This window comes from Falco punctatus (genome assembly GCF_963210335.1).
Source record: "Falco punctatus genome assembly, chromosome: 9".
NCBI classification, from domain to species: domain Eukaryota; kingdom Metazoa; phylum Chordata; class Aves; order Falconiformes; family Falconidae; genus Falco; species Falco punctatus.
Genome location: NC_137589.1, coordinates 50,080,748 through 50,107,102, shown reverse-complemented (window position 1 = coordinate 50,107,102; position 26,355 = coordinate 50,080,748). Strand labels below are relative to the sequence as shown.

Here is a 26,355-nt window from a genome sequence, read left to right as displayed (position 1 = left end):
CAGCACACCAAAGGCAATGATCTTCAGCACACATTCCATTGAAAACATGGATGTAAAGACAATATTCAGGCATTTCAACATTTCTTCATATGCTTCTGGAGCATCATAGAACTAAATCAGGATGGAAGAAACGCTGTTACTGGAAGATCACTCACAGAATAAAACCTTCCCAGCTGACTTGCTGACTGCAAGGCTCCTGCTCATTTTAGTGGGGTTACAACCCAGTTATTTGTGCCACTCCAGCAGCACACTGTTGCCTACACGCTATCCTAATGGGGCAGCAAACATCACCCCAGGACTCGGGACTGTTGCTGGTGTACATCTCCCTGTAAGCACAACATGGACCAAGAGGGAAAAAGGTCATTTACAAAAACAGAGGACAAGTGCAGAACTGTGTTTCCTTCCAGCAGACCCTGAGAATATGGTGACCCCTTGACTATGAAGATAGTCTAAATTAGGCAAGGGATGGGAGGGGAGATCACCCACCATATTATCCACCACTACCTGCACCTGTTCCTCCTAAGCCCTGTGAATTACATCCCAGAAAGCTCAATGCTACTGCATGTTCGAGTAGTTTCCCTGGTGTGGCTGGATTTTGAGCATCCCCAAGAAGTGTCCCTGCTCCACAGCACGAAGCCCAGGTTGAGCTGGGAGCTCAGGACCTGCAGAGCCCAGTTCCCATCCCACTGGCCACATGCTGAAAGGGGTACGAGCCAGACCAGCACTGTGCAGGGAAATCCCATTCTCAGTATCTCATCACAACTAAACCACCTCGCTTTGGGGACTGAAGGAACCCCACAAGGCATCTAAAAACGACATCAAGCAAACGAGAAGTGGTGGTTGTTCCTGCCGATCTGCGCCCCCCCCCCCCCCCCCCCCCCAGCTCTCAGGTCAAGAGTACAAAGCAAACTCCAGTATTCACTGGCCCAAAATTGCAAACATTCAGTAACAACCCACTAACCTTCATCATTAGGACAATGGTATTGAGTGCAATCATGACCATGATAAAATACTCAAAGGGAGGGGACACCACAAATTTCCACATCTTGTACTGAAAAGATTGCTTGTTCTGAGGCATGTAGCGGGTCAGTGGCTTGGCACTTATGGCGAAGTCTATGCAGGCCCTCTACAAAACAAAAATGGGATGAAAAGAATACAAAAAAAAAGGGCTGGCAGTCTCTATCAGTCAGGATATTGTTGGGAGAGTGAGCAGAGCATTTAGTGGAGGATGGTATTTCTAAGTGTTTCTCACACACCCTGCGAGTAGTGACTACTCTAAAATGCAGTGCAGGATCCCCAAATTGTGCTTACTGCTGGACACTTGCTGAAATGTTAAACCCCACAGCACCCCTACGGCCCCCTGCAATCCTAAGAGACAGACTTCCATCCCAGTCCAGCTCCCAGTAGGTCCTGATCCCGTCCCACTTGGGAAAGGGAGTTTTAAATCCACAGGCTCACTTCAGCAAACACTGCTGATTCCCTCCTGATATGTAATTGTAGAAACTGGAGGACTGGTAAAGATGTTATCTGTGTTTTAAAAAAAGTATCATGAAACTCAGGTATGTTCTCACACATAGCAAAACCTGTACAGCTAATAACATTTCATAGAATGTGAATGGAACTCGACTAATAAATTATCCAACAAATATTGCTGGGTGAACTCCCAAAGACCCCCTTAGTTGGCTGTTTCTGTCCACATTATTATGGGTGTAAAACTGCGTTAAATATTGGTTTCTACCCACAAGAAGTTTTGATTCTGGAACATTTTCTCATCTTGGATTTAGATAAGAATTCAATCTTAAATTACTGCACAAACACTTTCTGCTCAGTTGAAAAATAATGTGGGTAAAGCATCTCTAAACATTCTGCTTTATTTTGGACTTTTTGTTCATATAGACAAACAATGCACTAATTAATAACTGGTTAAAAAGTCATCTCTTTTCATGAAAAATTAGGATCCAGTTTCAAAATAAATGAAAAGAGATGGTTCTTCGCACAACAGGTCGTTGAGGCTGTGGGACCCCGGATGAAGGATGTTGCAGATGCTAAAAATCTGCATGGGTTCAGGTGGAAACTGGTTACATCCATGGAAGGAAGATACACAGACACCACTAACTAAAGAAAAATCACATCCAACTTGGGAGACTCCTGAGCTGAAAATGATGGTATTGGCTAGGGCATTAAAGAAAAGCCTTATACTTGCTAGCTCTGGTCCTACACTCTTCCCATGGCATGTCAGGAGGACATCATCTCAGCCAGGCACAAAACCAGCCTGGTGAGAGGAGCTTTCCTTTGGTGAGCTGTAGCTGTTGCAGTTCAGTTTGATATCTGATGCCTGGCCTCTAAAAGGCCGAAGATTTGTCTCCTTTCACACCTACATGCTTGAGCTGACATGCAAGCCAATCTCCACTTGGAAGCGGAGGTGTGGTCCATGGGGACTTGTGACAGTGCTTACTAATGTGAAGCATTGAGGGGCTCTGCCTGGTTTTGGTTTTATGCACAATCTGAAAAAGTCTGTAATTTTTTTGATTTCTACACCACACACCCTCAGGTAACAACTGCTCCAAAGCCCCCCACGGCATGGGAAGGATGAGGAGTGGGCTTCCACCGGTATCGAGGTGCTCTGAGCCCCCAGGTGCTAACTCTGGATTCAGAAGACGTGGGTACCTCGTTTTTCTCGAGGCTGCACTCTGACATCACTTTATCTCCTTGCTCTTGGAAGGTGATGATGATTAACGCCACAAAGATGTTCACAAAGAAAAAAGGGAAGACAACAAAATACACCACGTAAAAGATCGACATTTCCATTCGGTAGCCAGGGCTGGGACCCTGTTCCTCGTAGGTAGCATCCACTGAGTGCTTCAGCACGCTGCAATCAAGCGCAAAGAGAGAAGAAAAGTCAATGAAATCAGTGTGAAGCACCGATGACACCCTGACAGTCACTCACTGGCCTTCACTTTTGTGTTGAGGGTTTTCCACATATGCTCAGGTCAAACTCACTCCCATCTTTATGGCTGGGAAGAAGTTTTCCTTGAGGATATTTTTAGATAAACCCTTTCTGCTTTCACCATTCTGCAGAATGATGGAGATTTGCTACATACAGATCCACTGATCCCCCGGCCAAGGAGAGAGGATACAGATAGATCTGGCTTCTCTTCTTTGGTCAACAGGGATGAAGTAAAGGGTGGGAAAAGAAAGGGACTGATGATGTCCAAGTAGGGGAACACAGTGAGGGACTGGAAAAGGAAGACTGATGCTGTATGTTTTACTCTTTATTTTATGAAACAGTTGAGCGTGAAGAACAGGGAAGACCCTGCCATGGAGAAACCCTGACCATGAATTGTACTCCACGTGTCCCAGCAGAAAAGTGTGCCAAAATAAAGTCATATGCTGAACAGTAAATATAATTTTGGGACTGCCATACCCAGCATACTTTCAGCATAGGTCACAATACTTTTCCCCCTAGTTTTCTTACATTACCATAATAAATTTTACACCTGAGAAAGGCGTGCAAGTCCAAAAGCCTGGAGCAAGCAAGCAACTAAGTACTGCAAACTGCCTAAGTATCCCTGTGCAAGCTCAGAGGAACGTCAAAAAAACCCGCAGAGCGAGCCCTGCCTGCTGATTCACCCAATAATCACACAAGGAAAAGCAAAAGCTTAGCTGATAAAAGACTATCCTTATTTCACAGGTTGCCTGCTGTTTATGCGTCCCTCAGAGCTGTGGAAACTGCCATTACCTCCATGGTCACTGACCCTGCCAAGTCCCATGTACTCACGTTGGCCACCCTTCGCCTGTGGAGACAGTGAAGAGCGTGAGCAGAGCCCAGAGCACGTTGTCATAGTGGAACTCGTATTTTTTCCATTCCCTAGGCTGTGCCTCCACCTCATTTTTTTCATAATCAAGGTACTGACCCCTAGGAAAAACAGAGATTCAAACCAAATGAGAAAATTAAACCAAATCAGCCATTTCATATGACTCACTGAGGAGCATCGAGGAGCCCCAGTAGCAGAGTCCGACTGTGCTGTGTATTAAAGGCAAATGAAGAGACAGCCCCTAGGTTTGTAACAGAACTTAAAGTCCATTTTGTGAGCCATTTTGAGCCGCAGGAACTGGACCTGAGATCTAGAAACGAAAGAAATTGTAATCAGGGTATTCATTCATTAGGCAAAGCCAGCAATTAACAGCAAGCTGGCCCCCAGATTGTTTGACCCCACAAAATACAGGGCTGCTGGATGGAGAGAAGTCTCTGGCTCCTACTTCAGGTTGGATCTAACTTCTAAATGGGTCCTGCTTTGAGGGGCCAAGGGACCTGGCACCTGGAGAGTTCCCCTCCAACATACCCTTTTCTGTAATTTCACCTTCCTTTCTGTAACACATCTGCTTGATTGCGAGGGAGAACTGCAGCAACAGCCCCTGCGGCTGCGTAGGGTCCCACGGGGGGCATGCCCTGCGCCCGCAAGGCAGCAGGAGGCAGGTGAGGTGGGCAGCCCTGGGCAGTGCTGAGGAGGTGCTTTGGGTGCCGAGAGAAAAGCCAAGTGAGAAAGATGCATGTTGTGGTGAGTAATACACCTTGACAGGCTGCCGGGAAGGACAAAGCATGACAGGGCTCTTAAGATCTTCAGATACTGTCCCCTTTTCTAGCTAATTAGGAGCTATTTAACTGCCTACCAACTCACTTCTGATTATTTATTCATTATGTTTTTCTAATTCATATAAGCCCTAAGAATCAAGGCAGCAGGTAGAAAGAGAAGTCACGCCATCCCTTCAAAAAACCTTTACCTTAAAATCACACCTAGCCCTCCCTGGGAAAGGCGGCTGCTCCCCTGCATCGTTAAGTGTTAAGTGTTCGGGTAAGCATTTGCTAGATCAGAGCCAGGAACAACGCAGGTATTAAAACAACAAAAGGGAAAATTCACCTCTAGGGTAACTGTGCTGAAACACGGCTCTTACTTACAGGACACTCATCAAGCTCAGCAGGTTTGGGATGCAGCTGATGCAGGTTTGACTGATGCAGCTTTGGGAGAGTCGGGGAGCTGCTGCTGGAGGAAAGCCAGGCTCCCCCCGCCACAGCCCCTGCCCCTGGACGTACCTGCAGTCCTTCTCCAGCTCCTTTGATTCATCGGTGCAGTAGAAGAACCTGCCTTTGAAGAGCTGCACCGCAATGACAGCAAAAATGAACATGAAGAGCATGTAAACTATGAGGATATTGAGGACGTTCTTCAGGGAATTCACCACACAGTCAAAGACAGCCTGGGGATGGAGGAGAACAAGGCTAAGGGGTTGAAAGAAAAGTGCATCTAACATCTTGGCATCTAGCATCTGAATACACTCGGGAGCAATTACCCAACCTACAACCCATAGGTGGTCTCATCGACTTGCACACCAAGGGTTTGACCAAGAGTCATGCTCCAACCGTGAGAATTAACTCCGGCTTTCTACATCTCCTGCTTTCTCAGTGAGTTTGGCTGTGCCTCTGAATTTTCTGGTGCTGCTCATACAATTTATAAAGACAATCACAGCTTGCTGAGATGAATATTAGTCCTGAGCAAATATTTCCATGGCCAATTATGAAATGAAAAACTTACTCACGTTTAATTAACTCCCAGTCGATAAGTAAAAACTCATCAAATATATTATTCATTGACTGTTATTTGAACTGTTTGAATAATCAGGAAAATACACCAGATACAAAACAACAAAATGCTTCAAATAATACTTTTCTAATGAACTTTCTATAAAGATTAAGTCTGACTAATTCAGTCAGCTTATGTGACTCTCTACAAAGACCTTCTCAAATACATTTATTATTTGGTTATTTGTCACTGATTCATTGCTACAAGTAATTTGCAGTTTAATTTTAGTCTGAGAAGTTTGTCATAATAATAGAAGTTGAGCAGTCTTACTGCCCAAGCATGGGATTTGTACAATACTGTTCCTGTTTCTCTGAATGGAAGTGAATAATTCAGAAAATTACACTCCTGATGCAACCCAGAAATCCTGAATTAAAACACTGGAAATATCTCTAATCACCCTACTAATTTTGCTGATTGTTGCACACAAGACCACATCCAGGAGAAAAAATTGAGATAATTTTGAAGACTTTTAGTTGTGGAATCATAGAATCATTCAGGTTGGAAAAGACCTTTAAGACCATCGGATCCAACGGTTAACCCAGGACTGCCCATCCTAGCACTAAACCATGTCCCTCAGCACCGCATCTAGGTGCCTTTTAAACACTTCCAGGGACGGTGACTCCACCATGTCCCTGGGCAGCCTGTTCCAGTGCTTGACAACCCTTTCAGTGAAGAATTTTTTTCCTAATATTCAACCTAAACCTCCTCTGGTACAACTTGAGGCCGTTTCCCCTTGTCCTGTCACTTGCTACTTGGGAGAAGAGACCGACCCCCCCCTGTTTACAGCCCCCGTCAGGGAGCTGTATAGAGCAATAAGGTCCCCCCCAAGCCTCCTTCTCTCCAGCCTAAACACCCCCAGTTCCCTCAGCCGCTCCCCATAACACTTGTGCCCCAGCCTCTTCCCCATTGCTCAGCTCTGGACACGCTCCAGCACCGCTACATCCCTCTTGTAGCGAGGGGCCCCATACTGAACACAGTCCAGACCACATGAATATGACTTCTGCTTCACACAAAGATTTCTGAATACGTCTTCAGAAGTGGTAAAATTACTCCCTAAAATGGCCTGAAAATAAGGAAGACATTCACTTAAAAAGCGTGCTCAGCATCCTGCTGCAGGACTGAGCTGCTGTTGGCTGGTTTATGACCCAATAGCTGCACATTCCAAATTTCTAAACAAAGAAAGACCATTTTCTACATTGTTCAACATAACTGTTCCTTCCTTTTTGAGGTGAATTTAGTAGGCATAGAAGTGCATAAAACCAAAAATATTTAAGCGTGGATTGGGGGCAAGAACAAAAGCAAATCTGTGTAACAGCTGACCCTGACCTTTACACGCCACTGTGTGAGAATGGGAATCATCAGACAGTTTCACCATTGCAAAAGCACCCATCACTTTTTCGCCCCATCTCTCACAGAAAAGAGCCTGCAAGCAGTGATGACACATGAAGACATGCTACAGTAGGTATTCAGGAGTTCCCAAAACTCAGAAATGATGAAATTTTTTACTCCTTCCATTCTCTGCTTCCGGGAGCTGGCTGTATCTCAAAGCGTTTGTGAAACGGTGCCGAATAACTAACCACAGGCCATTAGGTGCATTTTGTTTCCTAACTTAGTATTCTAGAGATGAAAGGGTACTGCTATCAACCCCCACACTACATATTCTTTAACAGAAGAGATGAACAGATTAAAAGTCCTCATGCAGCAATGACATTTCTCTCTGGGCTGACTGTGGAAAATCTTGCAATACTCACGTGAAGTTCTCTAGGGAAAATCAAACATTCCAAAACCTATTTTCTCCTATATAATTTCGAAGAGCGTCACATTTACAAACTGTAATTTAATTTACTTGCATTTTTTTCTTCTCTTTTTTTAGAAGTTTGATTTTAATGTGGATTCATAGTAATTCATAATATTGCACACAATATTTGCAAAAGAAATAAGTGTTTCACATTTGCTAAACATCTGCACAGCTATTTTTATAAATCTGGCAAAGAGATCAATTGCAACAAAAGAAAAGGAACAGAAATAACTTGGATGAAGCTTAGTCAATCAGCATCCACTGAGATCAGTTGCAAACCCCCAGAGAAAGAAAGATTTGTGGTTATGCTCTAACCTTTAGTTTAGGCAGCCGTTTAATGGTCTTCAGCGGTCTTAAGACTCGCAGAACTCGCAGCGACTTGATTGTGTTGATGTCCTTGCCTTTGGTTCCTCTGCAAGTGATAAAAGGCACAAGAACAACAGAGCGAATAGTTTGGTCTGTAGGTCACCAGCTAGAATATCTATAGGTACCCAGTGTGGTTTTGGCTGTGGAATCGTTTTGGGGTTGTTATTTTTTACAGGGTTTGGGTGTCATCCTCACCACAGATGCAGACACTAGTGAGGACCACGGATGAATGCCCACTTGAGACGTGTTCATCACCGCACAGGAGGAAGGCTGTGTCCTTGCAGCGTTCAGTCACACATGCTCTCCAGCCTTCCCTCGCTTCACAGATACTCACTGGGCATCACCCAGGGACTGGTGACCTTCCTGCCCCGAATCCCCACCCAGGCAACGGTCCAAGCCAGGGAGCAGCACGCCTTGGCTGCAGCCACCAGGAGAGGAGGCTTAGCATGTTCACCCCAGCCCCAGGCAGGAGAAGTGAGAAAGTCACACTTGGCTCGCCTTACCGCGAGGCACCTAGGTGAGACAGGAGGGTGTTTCTCTGTGTGCTTCTTGCACTTCTCTGGCAGGGATGTTGTGTCTAGACAAGCAGATAGTAACCAGAGGGAACTGAAGCCTTCATGGTGAGGGACAGAGCTCTCCTGGGGACCAGAGCCACTCCATGCCTGTACCCTCATCCTTGAGTCTCTCTTGGAAGACATGCTACCAAACCCATGCAGGAACATGTAATATGATGGCATATTACATGCCTGGAACAGTGCTAGGGCAACCTCCCACTTACGCATGCAGGTGCTGTAAGTCACATTTTGGTTTTAGTTTTTGTTAAAACTGAGTGCAAGACTTGAGATGGTTCCTCTTGTTACCATTAAGAGGTTTTTATGGGAAGGACAGGGGTCCTTTCCTCGTGCACTTCCAAAACAAACAAAAAAGACACAGTTACATCTTCTTCCAACCCAACAGCAAAACAATGACATTCTCTTTCATTTCATATGAAGTGAAAAATGGGATGAAAATCTTTAACAGAGTTTTATTCATTACTATAGGTTTGAGTCTGAGACCATATTGAAGTAACACAGGTGTGAATGAGTAACATGTTGAACAGATGCTGATATACCTATTCTATGCTCCTCCGGTTTACTAAATATTTCTCTTCTCCAATAGGAAAGCAATAGAAATGCTAGTAACCCAAGAGGTATGTGCAGGCAGGGGGCTGCAAATCTCCCCCCACCCTGCTAGCAGCCAGCCCCACACGCTATGCTAAGGGATAAGCACCAAGAGCAGAGGAAACCACCCAGTTTCATGGCTGGCTGACCTTGCTCAGCCCTGGAAGGCATCTTTTTACAATCTATCCACTTCTAAAAGACTAATAACTCAGTACGAATGCCGTACTACTCAATACTAACACCGGACTGGAATCTGCAACCTAGAAATACACATTCCTGTCTCATCCTCCAACTACCAGTCACTGCAGTTGTCCTGAAATGCAATAAGCAGCGAGACACAAGGAATTTTTGGAGGGCCGTGGATTGTGTCATCTTATGACTTACACGTTGAACGCAAGTTGCCTTTGCACATGTTTAATATAAACGGAGGAGGGTGGGAACAGGATGGAAATTTACCTGTCCTCTCCCTTTCAGGGCTGCTTTAGGGCCATTTAAATCAGTCACAGATGGATCCCGACCGGTGGCTGTAAATCCAGGTGATTGAGCTAATGCTCACAGAGTTACAGCACCGATTTAATGCCACAAAGTAACTATTATATATTTAAAAGAAATCATTTTTTGATTCTCATTAAAGACCTTTTAATCTGGCTGAGATGAAGCAGACACCGTCAGCGTAGCTTTTACTGGCTTTCTCTTCAGGTTTTAGCACAATTGAAGATCTGGCCCATACCTGCCTTCACATACTTGCTTTCAAATCACCAGCTCCCAGGCAAGTACAGAGCCTGCCACAGCCACCACAGCCATCTCCTGGTCACCACAGACATCTCCTGGTCACCACAGCCTCCAGCTGAGACAGCCAAGCTGGAGCTGCCCTGCTCCCCAGGCAGCTTTGTCTGACCCTTAGCAATGCCCTGGCTGCAAAACTCTTTGTTCAGCCTCTTGAGGAGGACAGTCAGTGGCAGGAGGGAGGTAGAAGGGGCAGTAGGTTGCCGGGAAGGAGGTACCACCTGGCTTGGCCAGCAAGCCTGTCCCCATGGCTGATGGTCACCCAGCACAAGCCCATCACCTTGGCTGCCTCTGCTGCTCCCTCTGCCCCCTCCCCACTAAAAGCCAAGCAAATGGCTGGGGTTGCTCCTTGTTGCCCAGCTCTTTGGGGTTTAGCTGGATGAAGAAGCCAGGGCAAAGAGGCAGGAGCTGAGGAAGGTAGGGGCGAGAGAAGAGTGAAGGTGAGAGTGTTAAGGGGCATGTGGTTGGAGCAGTAGGAGAAAGAAAGAGGCGGGATACCTTGGCCCAGAACTATTCAATTTTGATGATCTGTGGCCACATTTCTGGTTTGCAGACTAACACACACAGCCTGGTTTAGCAGCACAGACACTGGCAGGTAGCAACTGAACTAATAAACCTCAGCAGCCCTCACACCTGGGTTCAAGCAGAACCACAGGATATTTCTGCATAGTGTCTTCCAGTACTCCTGCTTCCAGGAGACCTAAACACCTACTCACCACGCTGCCGTGCATTTGCACTAAATCACAACTGCACTAACAAGCCCCCCTGGAAGGGAACTTAAAGACAAAGAACGGAGACACTTTTTGGCACCGAAGGACCTAGCTCAGGTCCGGCTCCAAGCCTGAAGCAACAACCTCTGTGGACTTAATATTCCTAGGAAGATTAAACAGACGTAGTGGGGACTAGTCTGTGGGGTAGAGCAAATCCTTCCTCCTGGGTCTGTGAGAGAAGCAGCTGGTTCTCCCTCGCACGGGGAGGCGTGCGGATGACTGTGCTGAGAGCTTGGAGGTGAAGGGCAGACAGCTCCAGTCTTACAACATTCCTTCTGCCTGAACGAAGGACGCTAAGAAGGGTTGATTTTATTTTCTTTTCCTTTCAGGCACCTAAGCAAATAAAGAGCATGAGCCAATTAAATGTTAATGGGATTTATGATCTAAGTCATATAGAGAATCCTGAAAAAGCATACTGATTTCTTGTCACAGTAAGGTTCCTGCTAGAGTGATGCAAACTGCATTTTAATTAAATGGATCTTCTGCAACTATCTCAGCCTTTCAAATAAAATCTTAAGGGTTTTTTCCAGTGCTTTTAAGAACCCCTCTGCCAATAGTGGTTTTTACACCACTCTAACACAAATCCAGACGCCCCACAAAATAAAAGGTCCAGATGGAACTAGGATTCGGTCAGAAGTTGTATACTAGCACACATTTGACCAGAACGTTCCTCATAACAAAAATAAATTGCTATGGAAGGACAAGATCTTAGGTGATTGCAGAATAACAACTACAAAATTCAGGAGAGCAAGCAGGATACAGACAGACAGTGAAAAGAAGCCCATGGACTTTGAAAAAAACAACAAAAAAAAAGAACACTGCCAAGAAAAAAATTGCATTAGGTCAATTATGGTTGCATTAGTCCAGTTCTGTTTTTTTCTGGGGCGGTTTGCTGCTCATTTATTTAAAACATTAACAACATTTAAAAAGAGCTTTGCATGGCCCTTTTCACTTTAATAAATAAAGGATCCTTTAAAAAATTAATAGTTCTTTAAAATGGAAGCTTCTTGTTTCTGTTGCTCCTGCCGACAGCTCTGATTTCATGTAACATGGGCCTCTTAGAGACAGGTCATCAAATATTGAGTGTAAGGCGGAGTCGCTGCCTCCTGTCATCACCTGAAATCCCCAGAGTGGCAAGTGAATTCCTCCACGCAGAGTAAAGGAGGTCACAGAACTCTGCCCAAGCACAAAGTCACCCTCTCCCAGGGACTAAGCAATCCGGTTTCCTAGATAGAAGCAAGAAACAAGTACCCGGTTTCCCGGACCACACCAAACACTGTTCTGTGCATCCTTTTCAGCACCTGCCTGGGTTACCTGCTGCACAGGAGCCCACCCAGGCTCGGGACTGTGGCGTGAGACCCTGCAGCTCTGCCTCCCCCGCTGTCCCCAAAGTGGAGTTGCATGGACAACAAAACTGCCACCTCCTTGCAGTTGCTTAAATACTTTTTCTACCTCCTTTACAAATCGCCCCTGCCAACCTCACAAAAAGCTCTCTATACTCTGTTTTCACGCCAAAGACTTTTCCCTAGTGTCAGAGGTGGACAGCCTGAATCCCAGCTGGGTCTTGCTGCCCAGGCTGCAGAAAATTAGTCCTGATGCTTCCAGCACTGCTAACATAGTTTAGAGGTGCAATCCTCTGAATAAAACAACTTCTTTAAACCAAGTTATGAGGATTTTCATGGATTACTATTCACACACTAACAATATACCCACCAAGTCATCCCCTCAAATCTTTTCAGTACAAATATATCTGCTTATCATGGTTTCTGACTCTAGTCAAGACTCTCTGGTCTACTTAGCTTTCTAGTCTGCTTCTGTCCTCTGCTTAAAGAAAACTGGGATGAATGAGGATTGTTAAGGGAAAATACATTTCACTGAATAATGAGTAATAAAGGGACAAAGGAGACGATGCAATGGGTGTAACATGGTTCGTTTCCACAGTGGCGAGTGTGTGCACACATGTGTGACAGGCATAACGGTGCAGCAAGAGACAGGAATAACATATTACCCCATGAAACTCCTAGAGAGAGATTCCAGCAAGAGGAAGACAAAGAAAGAGCAGAGTCAATGACAAACAGAAACATAAGGCTATACAGTGCACCCCATGCACACAGATACGTGCTGGCAGATACTCCCAATCCCTGTCCCACACCCACCAACTCAATGTTCGTAAAAACAAGCGAGGAAGCAACAAACCGGCTCTGCAGCACATACCCACACACCCCCCCATGGCGCATCAGCCCCTCGGCTGACAGGGCAAACACATCTTCATCCCTCCGGCACTTTGGGAGGCAATAAACTGGACTGTTTGGCAACTGCTGTTTGGTCTTTCAAAGAGCAGTGTGAAATTACGTGCACCTCCGGCGCCTTTCTGTTGTTTAAAATGCAAAAAGGCAATCTCTGCGCTGCTATTCATCAGCTTTTTCTATTAAGCAAGTACTTTTTACACCTGGGGCCGATAAATGTTGATAAATTTGCTAGTTTGCTTTTAGCTCCTCTCCTATTTCCCTAAAGACCAAAACATGTCTGTATGTTTGTGACATGTTTATCTCTAGCAAAAGAAAGGAATTTCTCTTTGACATACATTGCTAAATGGAAGGCATTATTTTATCATCATCATCATCAATGTTATTAATATTTGTAGCATCTCACTGGGGGCCATGTTTTACATTTTGTTTTATTTTTTTGAACTACAGTCAAGCACAAAATAGCTTCTAAAGAGCTACAGGCAGAAAGTAGGCTGATAGCTAGTTTGAGAGGCTGAGATGGATTTTGTGAACCTTGCAGCAACAGCTGATAACACGTTGTACGCCTAAACAAATATAGGCTGCTGCAGTATTCCAAATAGAAGACTTTCAGGGGGCTCTGATTTTCCAAGGTTTCCAGTGACATGTCTGTTCAGCAAGAAGTTGATTCACGTCATCTTCACTGGACACCAATGAGGTCAAGAACATGCATGAATTAAATTGCACCCACTGAGTGGCAATTGTGTATTCTTGCAAACAGTAACCAGTAACAGCCACATTAAATACATTTTTACAGTGACACTGATGATGAGTGACAGGACTGTAGTGTTTGCTAGAAAAATCCCACTAACTAAACAACAAAGATTAGAGAGTTTATTCTTCAAGAGCTTGCTTTCAGGATTATCCAGGTTCAGCAGGCTGGGTGCGTCTGTCTGGCTTACCCAAACAAGGCAGCTGAGCTAGGGACATGACTATCTACCCAATTTTCATCTCAGCGGTCTGAGACTTGTTAGTATTCATAACTGGACTAGTGGGAACAGAGAGCAAATCATCTCCTCCCAACGACTGGATTGCCAGCTCTCAGATTAGACCAGAGATACCGCAAGTATTCTCTGAATTGGACATCAGCACTCCTTGCCCGCCGCAACACGGGCATGTAGCAGAGGTTACAGTCATAATAAAAATTACAAAAGAAATTCAAATTTTTCCAGGTCTCAGAAATAGGCTTGACTCACTTTAATCTGGGAGACAGTAAATAGGCAGGCAGGTTTTACGCATTCGCTTTCTGCAAATCCCTGCTCAATACTTACTCAAAGAGCATGTAAAATAGAAGCAGCTTGGGGCACACTATTATGAAGCACAGTCAGGGAATGTACAAGTAATTTATTTAGAGGCTGATGAGGTGCTGTTAGATATTCATGGCCCAATGTGAGCAACAGAAAACCTGAGCACTGAAAGACTCAGAAAGATTAAATATTACTCATTTTCATTCATAACTCGTCCAAAAGAAAATCTTGTTCAAAGAGAAGATTCTTTAAAGGCAAACTCTGGTGTTTGTTCTCACAGCACACAGAGTTGCTCCGAAGGGCTCGCAAAATGCCCCTTCTCCCAGCCTGCCTTGAAAGTTTGAATTCTTAATGAAAATGGGAAATTCTCGGTGAACCGCAGGCTTGGGTAATACTTTTTTGCAAAGCAATACTTGTGATGAATAATATTTTACTTTCATACCTCTCTTCAATTCCGAGGACCTCAGTTAACTTGCTAAACTTCTTTTTTAGTAATTTTTTGCTTAACTCAGCCTTGACCACATCCGGTTCTGAAAGATGTTACCCTAATACAGTTCCTGTGCAGGGAAACTAAGCCACACACATGTCTAGTCAAGCTTAAAAAGCAGCCTAGTTTTGGATGTCAAATTTTAGATAAGCAAGACATTCACCAGACCAGACCAGCAATTCCATCTCAAGCCAATCTTGCTTCCAACAGAGCCCTCAGCTCCTCTGAAAACCAAATTTCTAATAAATAGGGACAATGTCTTTAACGAGGGGAGGGCAGCGTCCTTTTGGAAAACTTCTATTGGACATGACTTTCTCCAAGATCTAAACAATTCTTTGGTGTAGGATTTGGCACAGAGCGCCCAGATCCCAATATCACCACCTGCCACTCCTCAACTGGTCCAAAATCGTGCCAGCATGTCAATCCCCTCTCCTTCTGTCTATCCGCTCCTTGGGCAAATTAGCTCTGACTCGTTTTGTCCAACATTTTCTATGAAGAATAGAAGATCTAAAATTCAAATCTTCCAGCCTTATTGTGAAAGGGATTTTGCCACCTCAGAACATGAAAAAGCCTTGAGAAATATTCCAGGCCAACCTCACCAGAAAGGTCCCAGTAACTTTTTGTGCTGCAAGGGACGTGGCAGCATTTTTCATCAGCAGAGCACATAAAAAGGAGCAATGGATATGGCTGTCTGCCTAAAAATGACTGTCAGTCTAAAATACACTAGACACGCTTCTGCAGTTCCTTGACAAAGGTGAATGCTTTTTCTCATTAGCAAGTAAAGAGCTGCTAATTCTCATTAGCAAGTAAAACAATTTCTTTGCCTTCTGTAATCATCATGTCAACAAACAGGTGAGTGGAGTTTGGGCATGGGCTGGTAAATGTGCACTGTAATTACTCAAGGCTTATTTAGCAGAAGATTAAACTGGCCAAGTCCTCTAGCCTGTTTCCAGGGCATCTCCTAGAATTTCTTGGGAAAATATTTGCAATACAATTATTCTGTGGCCCAGAACTACACGTGGAAAATTTCTTTCTATCATCCAACTCTGAGCTCCCTAAGTTCTGAAAAACCTGCATTGCTCTTCCTCTGGTCTCTTCTGAGAGAAAAAGCTCAAATGAAAAGTTAATCTTCATTTTTAAAAAGCAGTTCTTCTGTGTCTCTCACTCAAAATCCTCCATGACGTTAGAGAAGAACATGAAACATTATTTAATGTCAAAAATAGAGAGCTGTGTTTGTGGGAGGGAGCATTTAACCCTAGAAGTTAAACTCTCTGGAAATACAAGTAAGCTGAATGAGAGAGGAGGAGGAGAGAGAAATACTGAAGGTATATCAACCAGAAGGATCTGTGACTCCAGAAATAATGCTTTGTAAAGAGTTCACTGAGTTATCAGCTAATTTCATCAACTATTTTTTCATAGCAAGAACAATTTTTAAAACAATTGCCTGAAAACACTGGACTGCCACAGACCGTTACAGTATATCCTAGAAAAGATACAGCCACACAAATCTTGGCTTAATGGCTGCAAGAGCAGTGAATGGCCTCAACCTAAAGCTGAGAGAATTTTCGAGAGATTCCTCAACACAAATTTAGGGATTTTTTTTTCTTCCCCCAGAGCCATGAGATGATAAACGGCAGAAACTGAACATTTCACTGAGAAACAGAGCCACAAACGCTACACTTCAACAAGATCTATAGGCCAGGGTCCTGCCTCCTCTGCAACTTATTTCCTCAAAATTCAGATATGAAGGAAAATGTACTTACGAGAAGGCAAATGCCACCAAGGCCCCACTGACCACAATGAAGTCCAGGATATTCCACAGGTCACGGAAGTAGGAGCCAGGGTGGAGTAACAGCCCCAAGTCAATCATCTTCAGAGGAAACACATGAAAAGAAAGAGTTTTATTAAAACAAGTACCGAATCAATGCTACTGAAGCACAGAGGAATGTCCTCAATCAAATGACCCTTCACAAACTCTTCTTCAGGGCTTCACAGCAGCGGGGCAACATCCAGATGATTAGTCAAAGTGCTTAGCTCTAAGAGGCCCAGAGAGCTCCATCAAAAGCAAAGCTGAAGTCAATAAACCATAACCGAAAGCACAAGAGACAAGAGCACTAACCGCTGCATAGCAATCTTCGTACAGATGTGCATTATTTCATGGAACAGCAGTCTGCGTGTGAAACGTCCACATAGTTTAATTTTATTCTACCCCAATCCTACCAGATTAGTAGGAATTAACAACTGGCCCAGGATATTACACAACCAAACACAAAGCGGGGATGGGGAGACCCACAGCCAAACGCAACAGTCAGACACCTGCTTGCCAGCGCTTGCTGAAGGATGCTGCTCAGCACGGCAGCCCGGCTGGCTTCTGCACGGGGCTGAGTCTCTCCTTACAGTGCTGCTCAAGATCTACAGCTGAGTCTCCAGATCCATGCTAGACATTTGATCTGTTTTTCTGAGAGCTCTACAACTGCCCACATAACGTTGCTTTCCTCACCTCGCTTCGAATCCCTCTACTGAGCAAACCAGGGAAAATCTGATTTTTATTCTGCTTCTCTTCTGCATCTTGCTCTGACAGTAATACCTAACTCCGTTGTCACCCTAAGAATGAATCCTGACTTCATGAGAATTGTGCTTTCTGCAAAGTTACTGTCCACAGTCTTAGCAAAACCTATCACCTTACTAAGTGAAGTAAAAAGATAAAACCTCAGCTTTTCGTGACATGACAGACCAAGAATCAGTTGCTATTAATATTCCTGACCAGCATCAAAGGAAAAGGGAAGAATCAGACGTGTCTCAGTAATGTCTAACAGCTCCCAGGTCCTTAGCCACACACGGGCATTTCTGCATCGTTCTTCTGCATTCTTCTTATCCTCTTACACAACCACAGCTACTAAAGATATACTTATTTTCCTCCATAAAATGTGAGATTAAAGAAAATAGAAGAGCCCCTACAGAAAGGCATCTGTTGTTGCACTGGCTGTTCCTGAGTTAAAGCTTCCCATCATCACCACCTCCCTGGGAGCCCCTGCGTGCTCCACCCTCTTCCTACAGCTTCCCACAAGTAGATGAGTGTAAATCCAAAAGAGGTGAACCTTTCTGCTTGGAAAAAATTCTTACCTTGATCACCATCTCAAAGGTAAAGACACCAGTAAATATATAATCCAAGTATTTCAGAGCCTAAGTGGGGAAAAGAAATGCATGTTAGGGGGAGACTACACACTGCAATAATCTGCACTTAAGCGAAGAGTAAAAAGTCTATTCTAGCAATGGTCTATTTGCTACAATGGGTAAATAGCATCTGATGGGAGGCTTTCAAATAGCTTAAGCACAAACTTGAATCATCTGATTTAAACAGCGGCATTTTTTCCAGCCCTTGCCAGACTGCAGGGTGCATGCCCATGGGTTGCTCCAGTGCACCTGCATATATGGCAGGTTTAATAAGGCTAAACAGATATTTCAAATTGAAATATTTGAATATTTTTTTCCTAAAGAGCTTGTTTGCCAGCATCTGTGTAGCAGCCTGGGTTTCTCTTCTGCTGTAGCTGATGATAGTATTATTAAAGACCTTGGGAGTTTAAGAGAGTGATAAAATCCTTTTTTGTAAAACTGCTTCCACAGTTATTAAGGATGAGGAAGAGAGATTGCTTGTAGCTTCTTCAGCTCATTACGGATACAGACACAGGGGTTTGTGGATCCTCCTCTGCAAAACGCTAGTACTGACCACGTCCAGAAGCAGGAGGCCAGGCCAGGCAATTCCTGCTCTGACCCAGTCTGACGACCTGTGCTCTGGAGCAGTTCAGTTCCTTAATTTAAGGGGTTGGATGAACACAGACTCCTCAGCGCACATCCTGGTAACTGCAATACCAGTCCATTAAATATCTATAGATCTCTAAATCTTAACACAATTCTGTGGATGGGATACACCTATCACAGATTCATATGGTTATACATAGTGAATGGATGTGAACTCAATATAAATATCACAATATTCACATCCTACAACTATCTACACTGAGAAGAGTCCAAAATTAGGCAACTGCATACTGCAATTTCTATACTTCATCTTCAGTTCCGTAGACTTTCAGTCGTCATGCAACTGTAACCAGCTCTGTGCCAATGTCCCCATGTGAATGTGCTCAAAAAAAGATGCCCAGCTATCTACTTCACGAACGCTCCTGGGCAGCATGCCGTCATGTAAAATGGCACACTCCTACTCCTGCTCATAACAGCACCCATCCGCAACGTCTCCGAGTGTGTTTGGCATCCACGGATCAGTAATTTGCTACTAATTCTAGGAGACTGTTACTATGTCCCACCAAGATAAAAAGCTATGGCTGGTTTTCCCTCCTCAGCCCTGCTTTGGCAGGAGCAGGGGATGGCAGGACCACCCTGCCTCATGAGTGGGGAAGCCTCTCCCATTGCTGAAGGGTGCGTAGGCTCCTTCCAGGGAACTCACACCAGCCAAACACCTGGTGATCTCCAAGTTCTCAACCTTGGATGTGGTTGAAGCAGCAGAAGGGGACAGGAACTGTGAGCCCTTGGACAGTGGAACAAGCTACTTTGAGTATGTCATTAAAGAAAGCTCCAGTTTTTCACTTGCCCATGCACCATGCTACCCTTAGGAGACGGGAACGGATGTGCCACGTGCACAACTGCTGGGAGAAGCACGACGACTATTCTGGCCATGTCGGTTGGTACTTACATCGTTCCTCGGTGACTCGGCTTGGACAGGGTCTTCTGCAGCCAGGGCAATGCTGCTGAGGGCTATAACTATGAGGATGACCATCTCGAAGTAGCGCAGGTTGACGATGTAGTGGAACAGACGCCGAATCCTGCGAACAACATAAGTACATGGTAGGGCTACTGCGGGTGCTGGAAGCCAGGCGCAGTGCTGCGAAAGGCTAGTGGGACAACGTTCGTCAGGAATACCACCTTAGGATTCCTATTACAATAATGGTAAGACAATAAAAACCAGGATTGGTGGCTTTAAACTCTCGATTGCAATGGATCTGTGGTGGGATTTAAAGATAGACACTTAACATCTCCGCACCGCTCTCTACCCCTCTGCAAAGCAATGACATCTACCTACCCATCAAAGGGGCACTGAGTGCTTTCAAGTGTTCAGACTCAATTCTACAAATTATGTTTATACACTCCCCCATCCTTTTCACTTTGAACTCACAGGCTAAAGTCCTGTGAGTTCAAAACGAGGTTTTCAATCCTTTTAATATCAACTAATCCCTTTAAAATTGAGATATATGCTATGCACTTTGAGACTTAGCTGAAATTGGCTTTGTAACTATGAGTATTATTTCTACCAAACTCTCTCTTGCCAAGTACTTCTGCCTGCACTTTATTCTAAGATATGCTTTATAAGCTGCACAAATACTTTAGTGATATATTTGTTTAATCTAATCTTTTTCTTCACAAATTATGTCTGAGTGGCAAATGCCTCAATTTCTAAGCAATGCAAAATTATTCACAAACTTCAGTTGGTAACTCTCCTTGACCACAATTCACTAACACTTAACTGCACAGAGAACTCCACATTTGCACCATATTTGTCAGCTGAGTAAAGGACTTTGGTTCTGCCCGAGAATCAAATTATATGTGTAACTTGCCAACAACTTTGTTATCTGAGAATATAATTAAGTTACTGTATCACATTTTCTCTAAGCAAATATCTGAACAGTTAGAATTAAAATTTATTTTTCACATCTACTTATATATCTCTTTTCTCTGGCTTGCTAATGGATTCAGAATGAGAGAGAGTTACAAATACCAAGGAAACAGATTTGATACAAAATAACATGAAGAAAAGTGCTTTTGTGGATCCCTTCACTCCGGGTCATCAGCCCAAGAGAAGATGATTTTCATCTACGTGCTCCACAAATTCATGGAAGTGAAAGGCAACATTTTCAATAACATTTGTAACCATAATTCTTGCATCAAACTCGATTCATCAGACACATAACAAGACCCTATTTTCAGATCTTCACCATTCATAACCAGCAGTGAGATGTGGGAGCATTTGCAAACTGCCAGTGGTGCTTGAGAACTCATTTTAAATGCATGTCTGCTTTAATGGGGTGGTGGCACTTGGAAAGTAACACATTTCATTTACGCTTCTCAGAACTGTTTTGCCCACTAGAAGCACCAGGGTCATGCATCCCCAGCAGGGCTTGGAAGGGATATAGTTTGCAATAGGTGTGATGAAAACCTTCATACCCCAGCAAACAGAAAGACCTCTCCTGAGACGTCAGCACCAGCCAAAACACCTGAGGGGATCCAGCTGGGTCTGAATCTTGCCCAGAGGAAGAAAAACAAGCCGCTGACATTCCTAGAGTTTGGTCTTTGTCTTGTTATTTCCCCTTGGCCCTGTGTTATAACAAGTCTTTTCCAGTGAACTTTGTTTTTTCAATGGTCTTTTAGTACAGCTTTTGGGGAAGGGGTATGTGCACTGCAGAAGACTGCAAGGCAACTGAAAAAACATGCCAAACCCTGGACCGTGATGCTTGGAAGGTCAAAACTGTAGGACATGGTGAGAGAAGACACACATGAAAAAAACCTCTTCTGCTTCTTTTTCTGCCCGGTCCACTCCTCATCTCAGACCCTTCTGGGCTTGGGACCATCCAGCTTCCCACTCTGCAGTGCTGCCTTCAGCAGACATTTTGTGGCTAACACTCATTTTTGGTGGTCACTCCAAAACAAAGAGGCTTGAGCTACCAAATATTAGGGAAATAACTCTTTCCTTATCCAGCCAGGCAGGGGCCAAGCTCCTTAATTAAAATTTGACCCAGAAAGTATAATTACATTATGAGTGCACCTCATTTAACGCTTTCACATGAATTCAAAGGACACGTTGCTGTATTTGAAATAGCACGATGCTATCACAGTGTTCTGAAAAGGGGCAACTTTCTGGGTTTTTGGCTCATTTTTCCTGAAGCATCCTGAGGTCTGCCTGGCAGGTGGCTGGGGAAGGCAGAAGGGAAACACAAGCGTCTCTCTTGCGGGTTTGAGGCAGAAGGATCAGATATTGAGTTTTCAGTTCATTTCCTTTGGAGATGAGATTAGATTAGTGGTAGTTTGGGGTCATTCTCCCTAACGGCTGGCACTGACAGATAGTCTCTAACTTCCCCCAGTGACGAATTCCTTCTGCTCACAGCTGTATCATCTTGGAGCTTTCAGGACTGTAGCATGAACTACTCAGCTGGCACTTGAGTTTAAAGAAACTCTTCAGCCTGCCTACTGACCAGGGGTGTCAGACCATGACTTCCACCACAGAGGCATTTCTGATGCCAAAGATGAGTACACGGAGCAGCCCATTTTGTTCCACTGACCGCACAGGCAGCCAGGATGCCACAGCCCTGAGCAGCAGGAGGTGCAGCAGCACCCATTCTTCTCTTAAATCATCTTGCCAAAGGAAGGGCCTGAGTTCACCTTCGGTATCTGAGCACACAGAGTACAACCCCAGAAAGCAACATCTAGAATCTGCAACATGTCTACCTGAGCCAGAGAGAAATGATTACATCTGGTCCTAGCAGATCTCTGCATTGGCAGAAGTTTCAAATGCCCTATGTTGCCCTAAGTTACTGCTTAAAATGACTCATAGGACTTCATGCTACAATTATTACAACCCCTGCTGCTCTTGTCTAGTCCTGCAGCCCTTCAGAGCGACATATTCAGTATTTACAGGCTTTGAGTACAAAGCTCCCCATGAGGTAGAGATGCCTGAAGCGGAAGCAATGCTGTAATCCCAGCAGATCCCACAAGCTGTACTCTCAGCCTTGGCAAATGAAAACCACTCAGGTTTCCCAGAAGCTCAAAGTTTTCACTGATGCAATGGTACTGGCACGGAAAGAGCATGAGGTCCCGCCGAGGAACCTGCAAAAATGTGTCAACAACAAAACCAGCCCCCAATCTGCTTCTCCCGATAATGTCCGTAACGACCCAGCGACAGTCCATGCTCCCACCCTTTAGTGATCTACAGCAGAGCAAATAACTGCCTACCTGAGCATCAGAGGGACCTGCCTAAAGCATCTTCTTTTCCCTGTCCTGGAAATTTATTCCCCCAGGAATGCCTGGCTGAAAGGCAGCATCTGCTCTGCAGCCTACATGAGCTTTTATTTAATTTCCCAACGTGTTTGACTGGCAGAGATGAAGATCAAGCTAATGTTATTGCTTTGAAATACCAATGCCTGAAGTACCTGTAACCCGTGAGTGGTATTGCGGAGTCAGAGGACTTACGGATTTGTAGGACTTAGGATAAACATGGAACTGTAAGGCAAGATTGGTTTAGGCCCATTTTTCGTCAAGTCATCGATGTCTTTCTTCTCCTCTGTTTTACCCTCAAATTCAACATTGTTCACTGAAATATGAATCGAAGGAGACAGAAATGAGAGAGTTAAAAATGTGTCTGCAGTCTTCACACAGCAGGCTGCCTACAACAGCTGGATATGCAAACAATGCAGCTGGGATAGCAAACAGCCTTTGAATATGTTGATTAAACGTGATGAACAATCATTTGATTATTATCACCGCTATTTACTACAGGACGATACACACTGCAATTATACTCCTTAACTGCACTGATGAGCAATATCTCAGAAATGGCCAGGAAATGAAGATGCCCAGCGCAGACAAAGAAACCTTACACTTACATATACAAGAGCTGCCAAACTGGGGATGGAAATCTCATTCCAAATGTCATAAATTATTAGGGACACAGGATCAGCTAGGGATCCTTGGAAAGCAAAAAAGTCTAACCGACTGCATAATTCTGTAGCATGACTGGCTTTGGAATATGTAGAAGAACAAATTCATAGACAAGCTTTAATAATTTTGGGACTAAAACTGCTGAACTTCCCAGCATTAGGAACAGAGACTTGGAAGGGACTTCTTGGACCCCCCAGCTCTGTGCCTGCATAGTGCACCCCAGGTTTGGCAGAGGTTTCTATGTATAAAGGTGTCAAGCTCCATCTCACATCAGGTTTTTAATTTACATGATCCCTTTCTAGAAAACTGTTCTGAACCTTACTTCCAAAAGTTAGAAATAATTTCCATCATAAGTTTACTTGCAGTGAGTTTATAGGGTGATTTACTTAAGATAATTTCCAATATATGAACTGGAAAACATTTATGCTGCAGATTCTCTTGCTACACAGATATACATATTTGTCTATTAATTCATGGAACCTAGAATCCAAAAATCCCACCCACTGACAATGTGTTGGGTGCAGGGGGGTTTATTACTTTTTATTTTATTTTGCAACAAAATGACATTTCATTGTGTGTGAGTGACATGTTCAATAAACTCTTATTGTATCTCAAGCCAGATACAGAGGAAATGACCAGGAAAGAGAGAGCCTAATAAATCTTGATTGACAGGAACTCAGGACTGCAATATAGTTAAATTACCATTTAAGAAAGAAGAAGAATGAAGAGGGATGAGGGGGTGGAAAGACAAGTCTCGTGTGGCTGAAAACACAGTGAAAAAGCACGCATAGAAACCACTAGCTTTTGGCTGTGCTTCCTGGAAAGCAGAGTCTCGACAGCCTGCAACCTAAGGTGGATCTCTTGGATCTCACCCTGCAGTTCTCCTTGTACCCCCAGCTCTTGAGACTTCTCCAGGCTGTGCCTCTGCTGTCAGGGATGAGCCGCAAGCTGGTCACAACAGGCTGGTGGCTGCGGGGCAGACGAGGGGCACAATGATGTTGGGACCATCTGTGAAACGGCGTAAATCTATTGCTGATAGACCCAGGGCAGAGAGCTCTGGAAAAGGGCAAGCTATGGTGGATCTGCTGAAAACGAGGTGCAGGGGGCCGCAAGAAGCTCTAAAATTACACAGCCTGCAGAAGCCCGAGGCGGCAGGGTCACAGGTGGGTGCTCTGGTAGCTGTGCAGCCATGAAAGATGTGCTGCTCCACGACGGGGTCAGCTAACACGCCAAGGAGCGTGAATTCCATCTGTGGGCTTGAATGCAACGCCACTGCCTCCCCTGTCCTTTGCTGAGGGGTCTGGGGTCAGCCAGGCCCCTGGGACACCAGGGGACCTGTGGCACAGCGCTGTGGGAGCAGGAGCTTGCAGCATGGCAGCAAAGGGAGGTGATAAAGCAGAGGACCTTCTCCTGTGCTCACAAGTTCTCGACCGGTTTGCTACACAAGTTGCTTATTTTGCTGCACCGCTCCCAGTTACTAACATTGTGCTGGTTTTCTTGCTCCTTCATCTTTCTCTTATGTAAAGATCTGTGGATCTGCTCTGGGTGAGCCATCTCCAGGGAACCTTACGTGGTGTCTTCCAGAGCCACCAGGTGACCCAGGAATTCATTTTGGGTTCCTGCAGGCTACATGAACTGTAGAGCCTATATGACGTTCTCCTGCCTGCCTATTGCAAGGATGCTGGTGGCCAGGAGAGCCCCCATCACCCAGTGTGTGCTGCTAGCTCCTAGGAAAGTTAGCTCTTTTCTGGCAATTTCATAGCAAAAAGCAGGGGGACAAAGGCACTCACTTGGAATGACAGTGGTTTCCCCCGGTGGGGCAGTGATAGTGACAGGGATGTTCACAGTGGTGGTTTTGTCCAGAGGTGGCTGAATCATCCGCGTCACGTTCTTCTGGTTGTCAGCATCTTCGGGCTGCTCGGGCACTTTCTGCAGGTAGGTGCTGGGAAGGGTGTGCACAGGGACACTCACGCTTCCACTAGCCTCAATCTCACACTGATTCTCCCTAAGGTAGAAAACCAGATTTTATTAAATATGGCCCAAGAAGGATGCAGATAAAATATGTGCCCTGATGCTGCATCTCTTGCTCGGTTTCATAGACTGCTTTCTTTGTGGAAGTGCTTTGCAGAAAAGTCCCAGATTGCAGGACAACTTACTACTGGCACAGCATGTGACCTTTCCAACATCCAAGCACAACATTAAGAAGAACTGTGCCACTGAACATCATTTTGTTCGGTTTAATGAGACTCAGAACTGAGGTTGATAAGCAAGGACCACATGGCACTTGCATGTAGCAGTGACATTAGCTTTCCAGCGTCAGCTGGTTTCTGAATGAAGTCTGACATTCTGCTTCTTAATGTTCTCCTGAGGCCTTATTTAAATCTGGTGATTCTCTTTTCCAGTCCTAAACCATTCTGTAACGTTGCTGTAAGCAACTAAATAGCTTCTGCAATCCTCTACAGCAGAAGCTATATTTCAGTGAGGAGGAAAGTGAGCTTGTGCACATGATCAAACTAAAACAGTATGCAAAGTGTTCTGAAATTCATCTGAAAGGAGAATAATATAGACAGGAAAATTATCATCTCAGTGCCACTCACAGCTCTCCACAGTGACATGAACTCTATTCTAAAGAATCCCAGTGAAATTTCTTTTCCATCAGACTAATAAAGCTACAAAGGCAATCTATCCTTCTTTATTAACTACTCCAAATGCTTCACGAATACTATTTTTCTCACTTGACTTACATGAGAATTAAATCAAATGGGGTACATCATTGTTCTTAATGGAAGAAACCATGTGCTGCGACAACTGGTGATGCAGCTGACAGGCTCACGATAAAAAACAAAACAAACAAAAAAGCCCCAAAAAACAGAAAACCAAAGGGCTATAAGCAAGACTGTATGCCATTTAAAAATATGTCCCTCGGAAACTTCCTTCAGAGGCTGTGAAATTCTCTGCTTGATGTTATGTCCTAGAGGGTCTGTTGGTATTTCCATCATGGATATTTCCTTCCTTAAACCTGAGCTATTCTTATGGGCCATCATGGACTGAAGTCACCTTAGGGAGCCTCTGTCATTACAGATTTAAACAAAACAGAGC

The 26,355-nt window shown here is 44.5% G+C and overlaps 1 protein-coding gene across 1 annotated transcript in view; it reads right to left on the bottom strand.

The window, feature by feature from the left end:
* The window catches only part of CACNA1B (calcium voltage-gated channel subunit alpha1 B), a 306,849-nt gene that overhangs the window by 59,064 nt on the left and 221,430 nt on the right, over positions 1-26,355 (bottom strand). Inside the window, exons 21-31 of the mRNA XM_080403088.1 lie at positions 25,047-25,261; positions 22,789-22,909; positions 19,244-19,373; positions 17,659-17,718; positions 16,299-16,405; positions 7,750-7,846; positions 5,093-5,253; positions 3,779-3,916; positions 2,668-2,869; positions 962-1,126; positions 1-111 (exon numbers count right to left, since the gene is read on the bottom strand). Of these exons, the coding sequence (XP_080259214.1) occupies positions 1-111; positions 962-1,126; positions 2,668-2,869; positions 3,779-3,916; positions 5,093-5,253; positions 7,750-7,846; positions 16,299-16,405; positions 17,659-17,718; positions 19,244-19,373; positions 22,789-22,909; positions 25,047-25,261 (1,507 nt within the window). The remainder of the gene's footprint in view (positions 112-961; positions 1,127-2,667; positions 2,870-3,778; positions 3,917-5,092; positions 5,254-7,749; positions 7,847-16,298; positions 16,406-17,658; positions 17,719-19,243; positions 19,374-22,788; positions 22,910-25,046; positions 25,262-26,355) is intronic.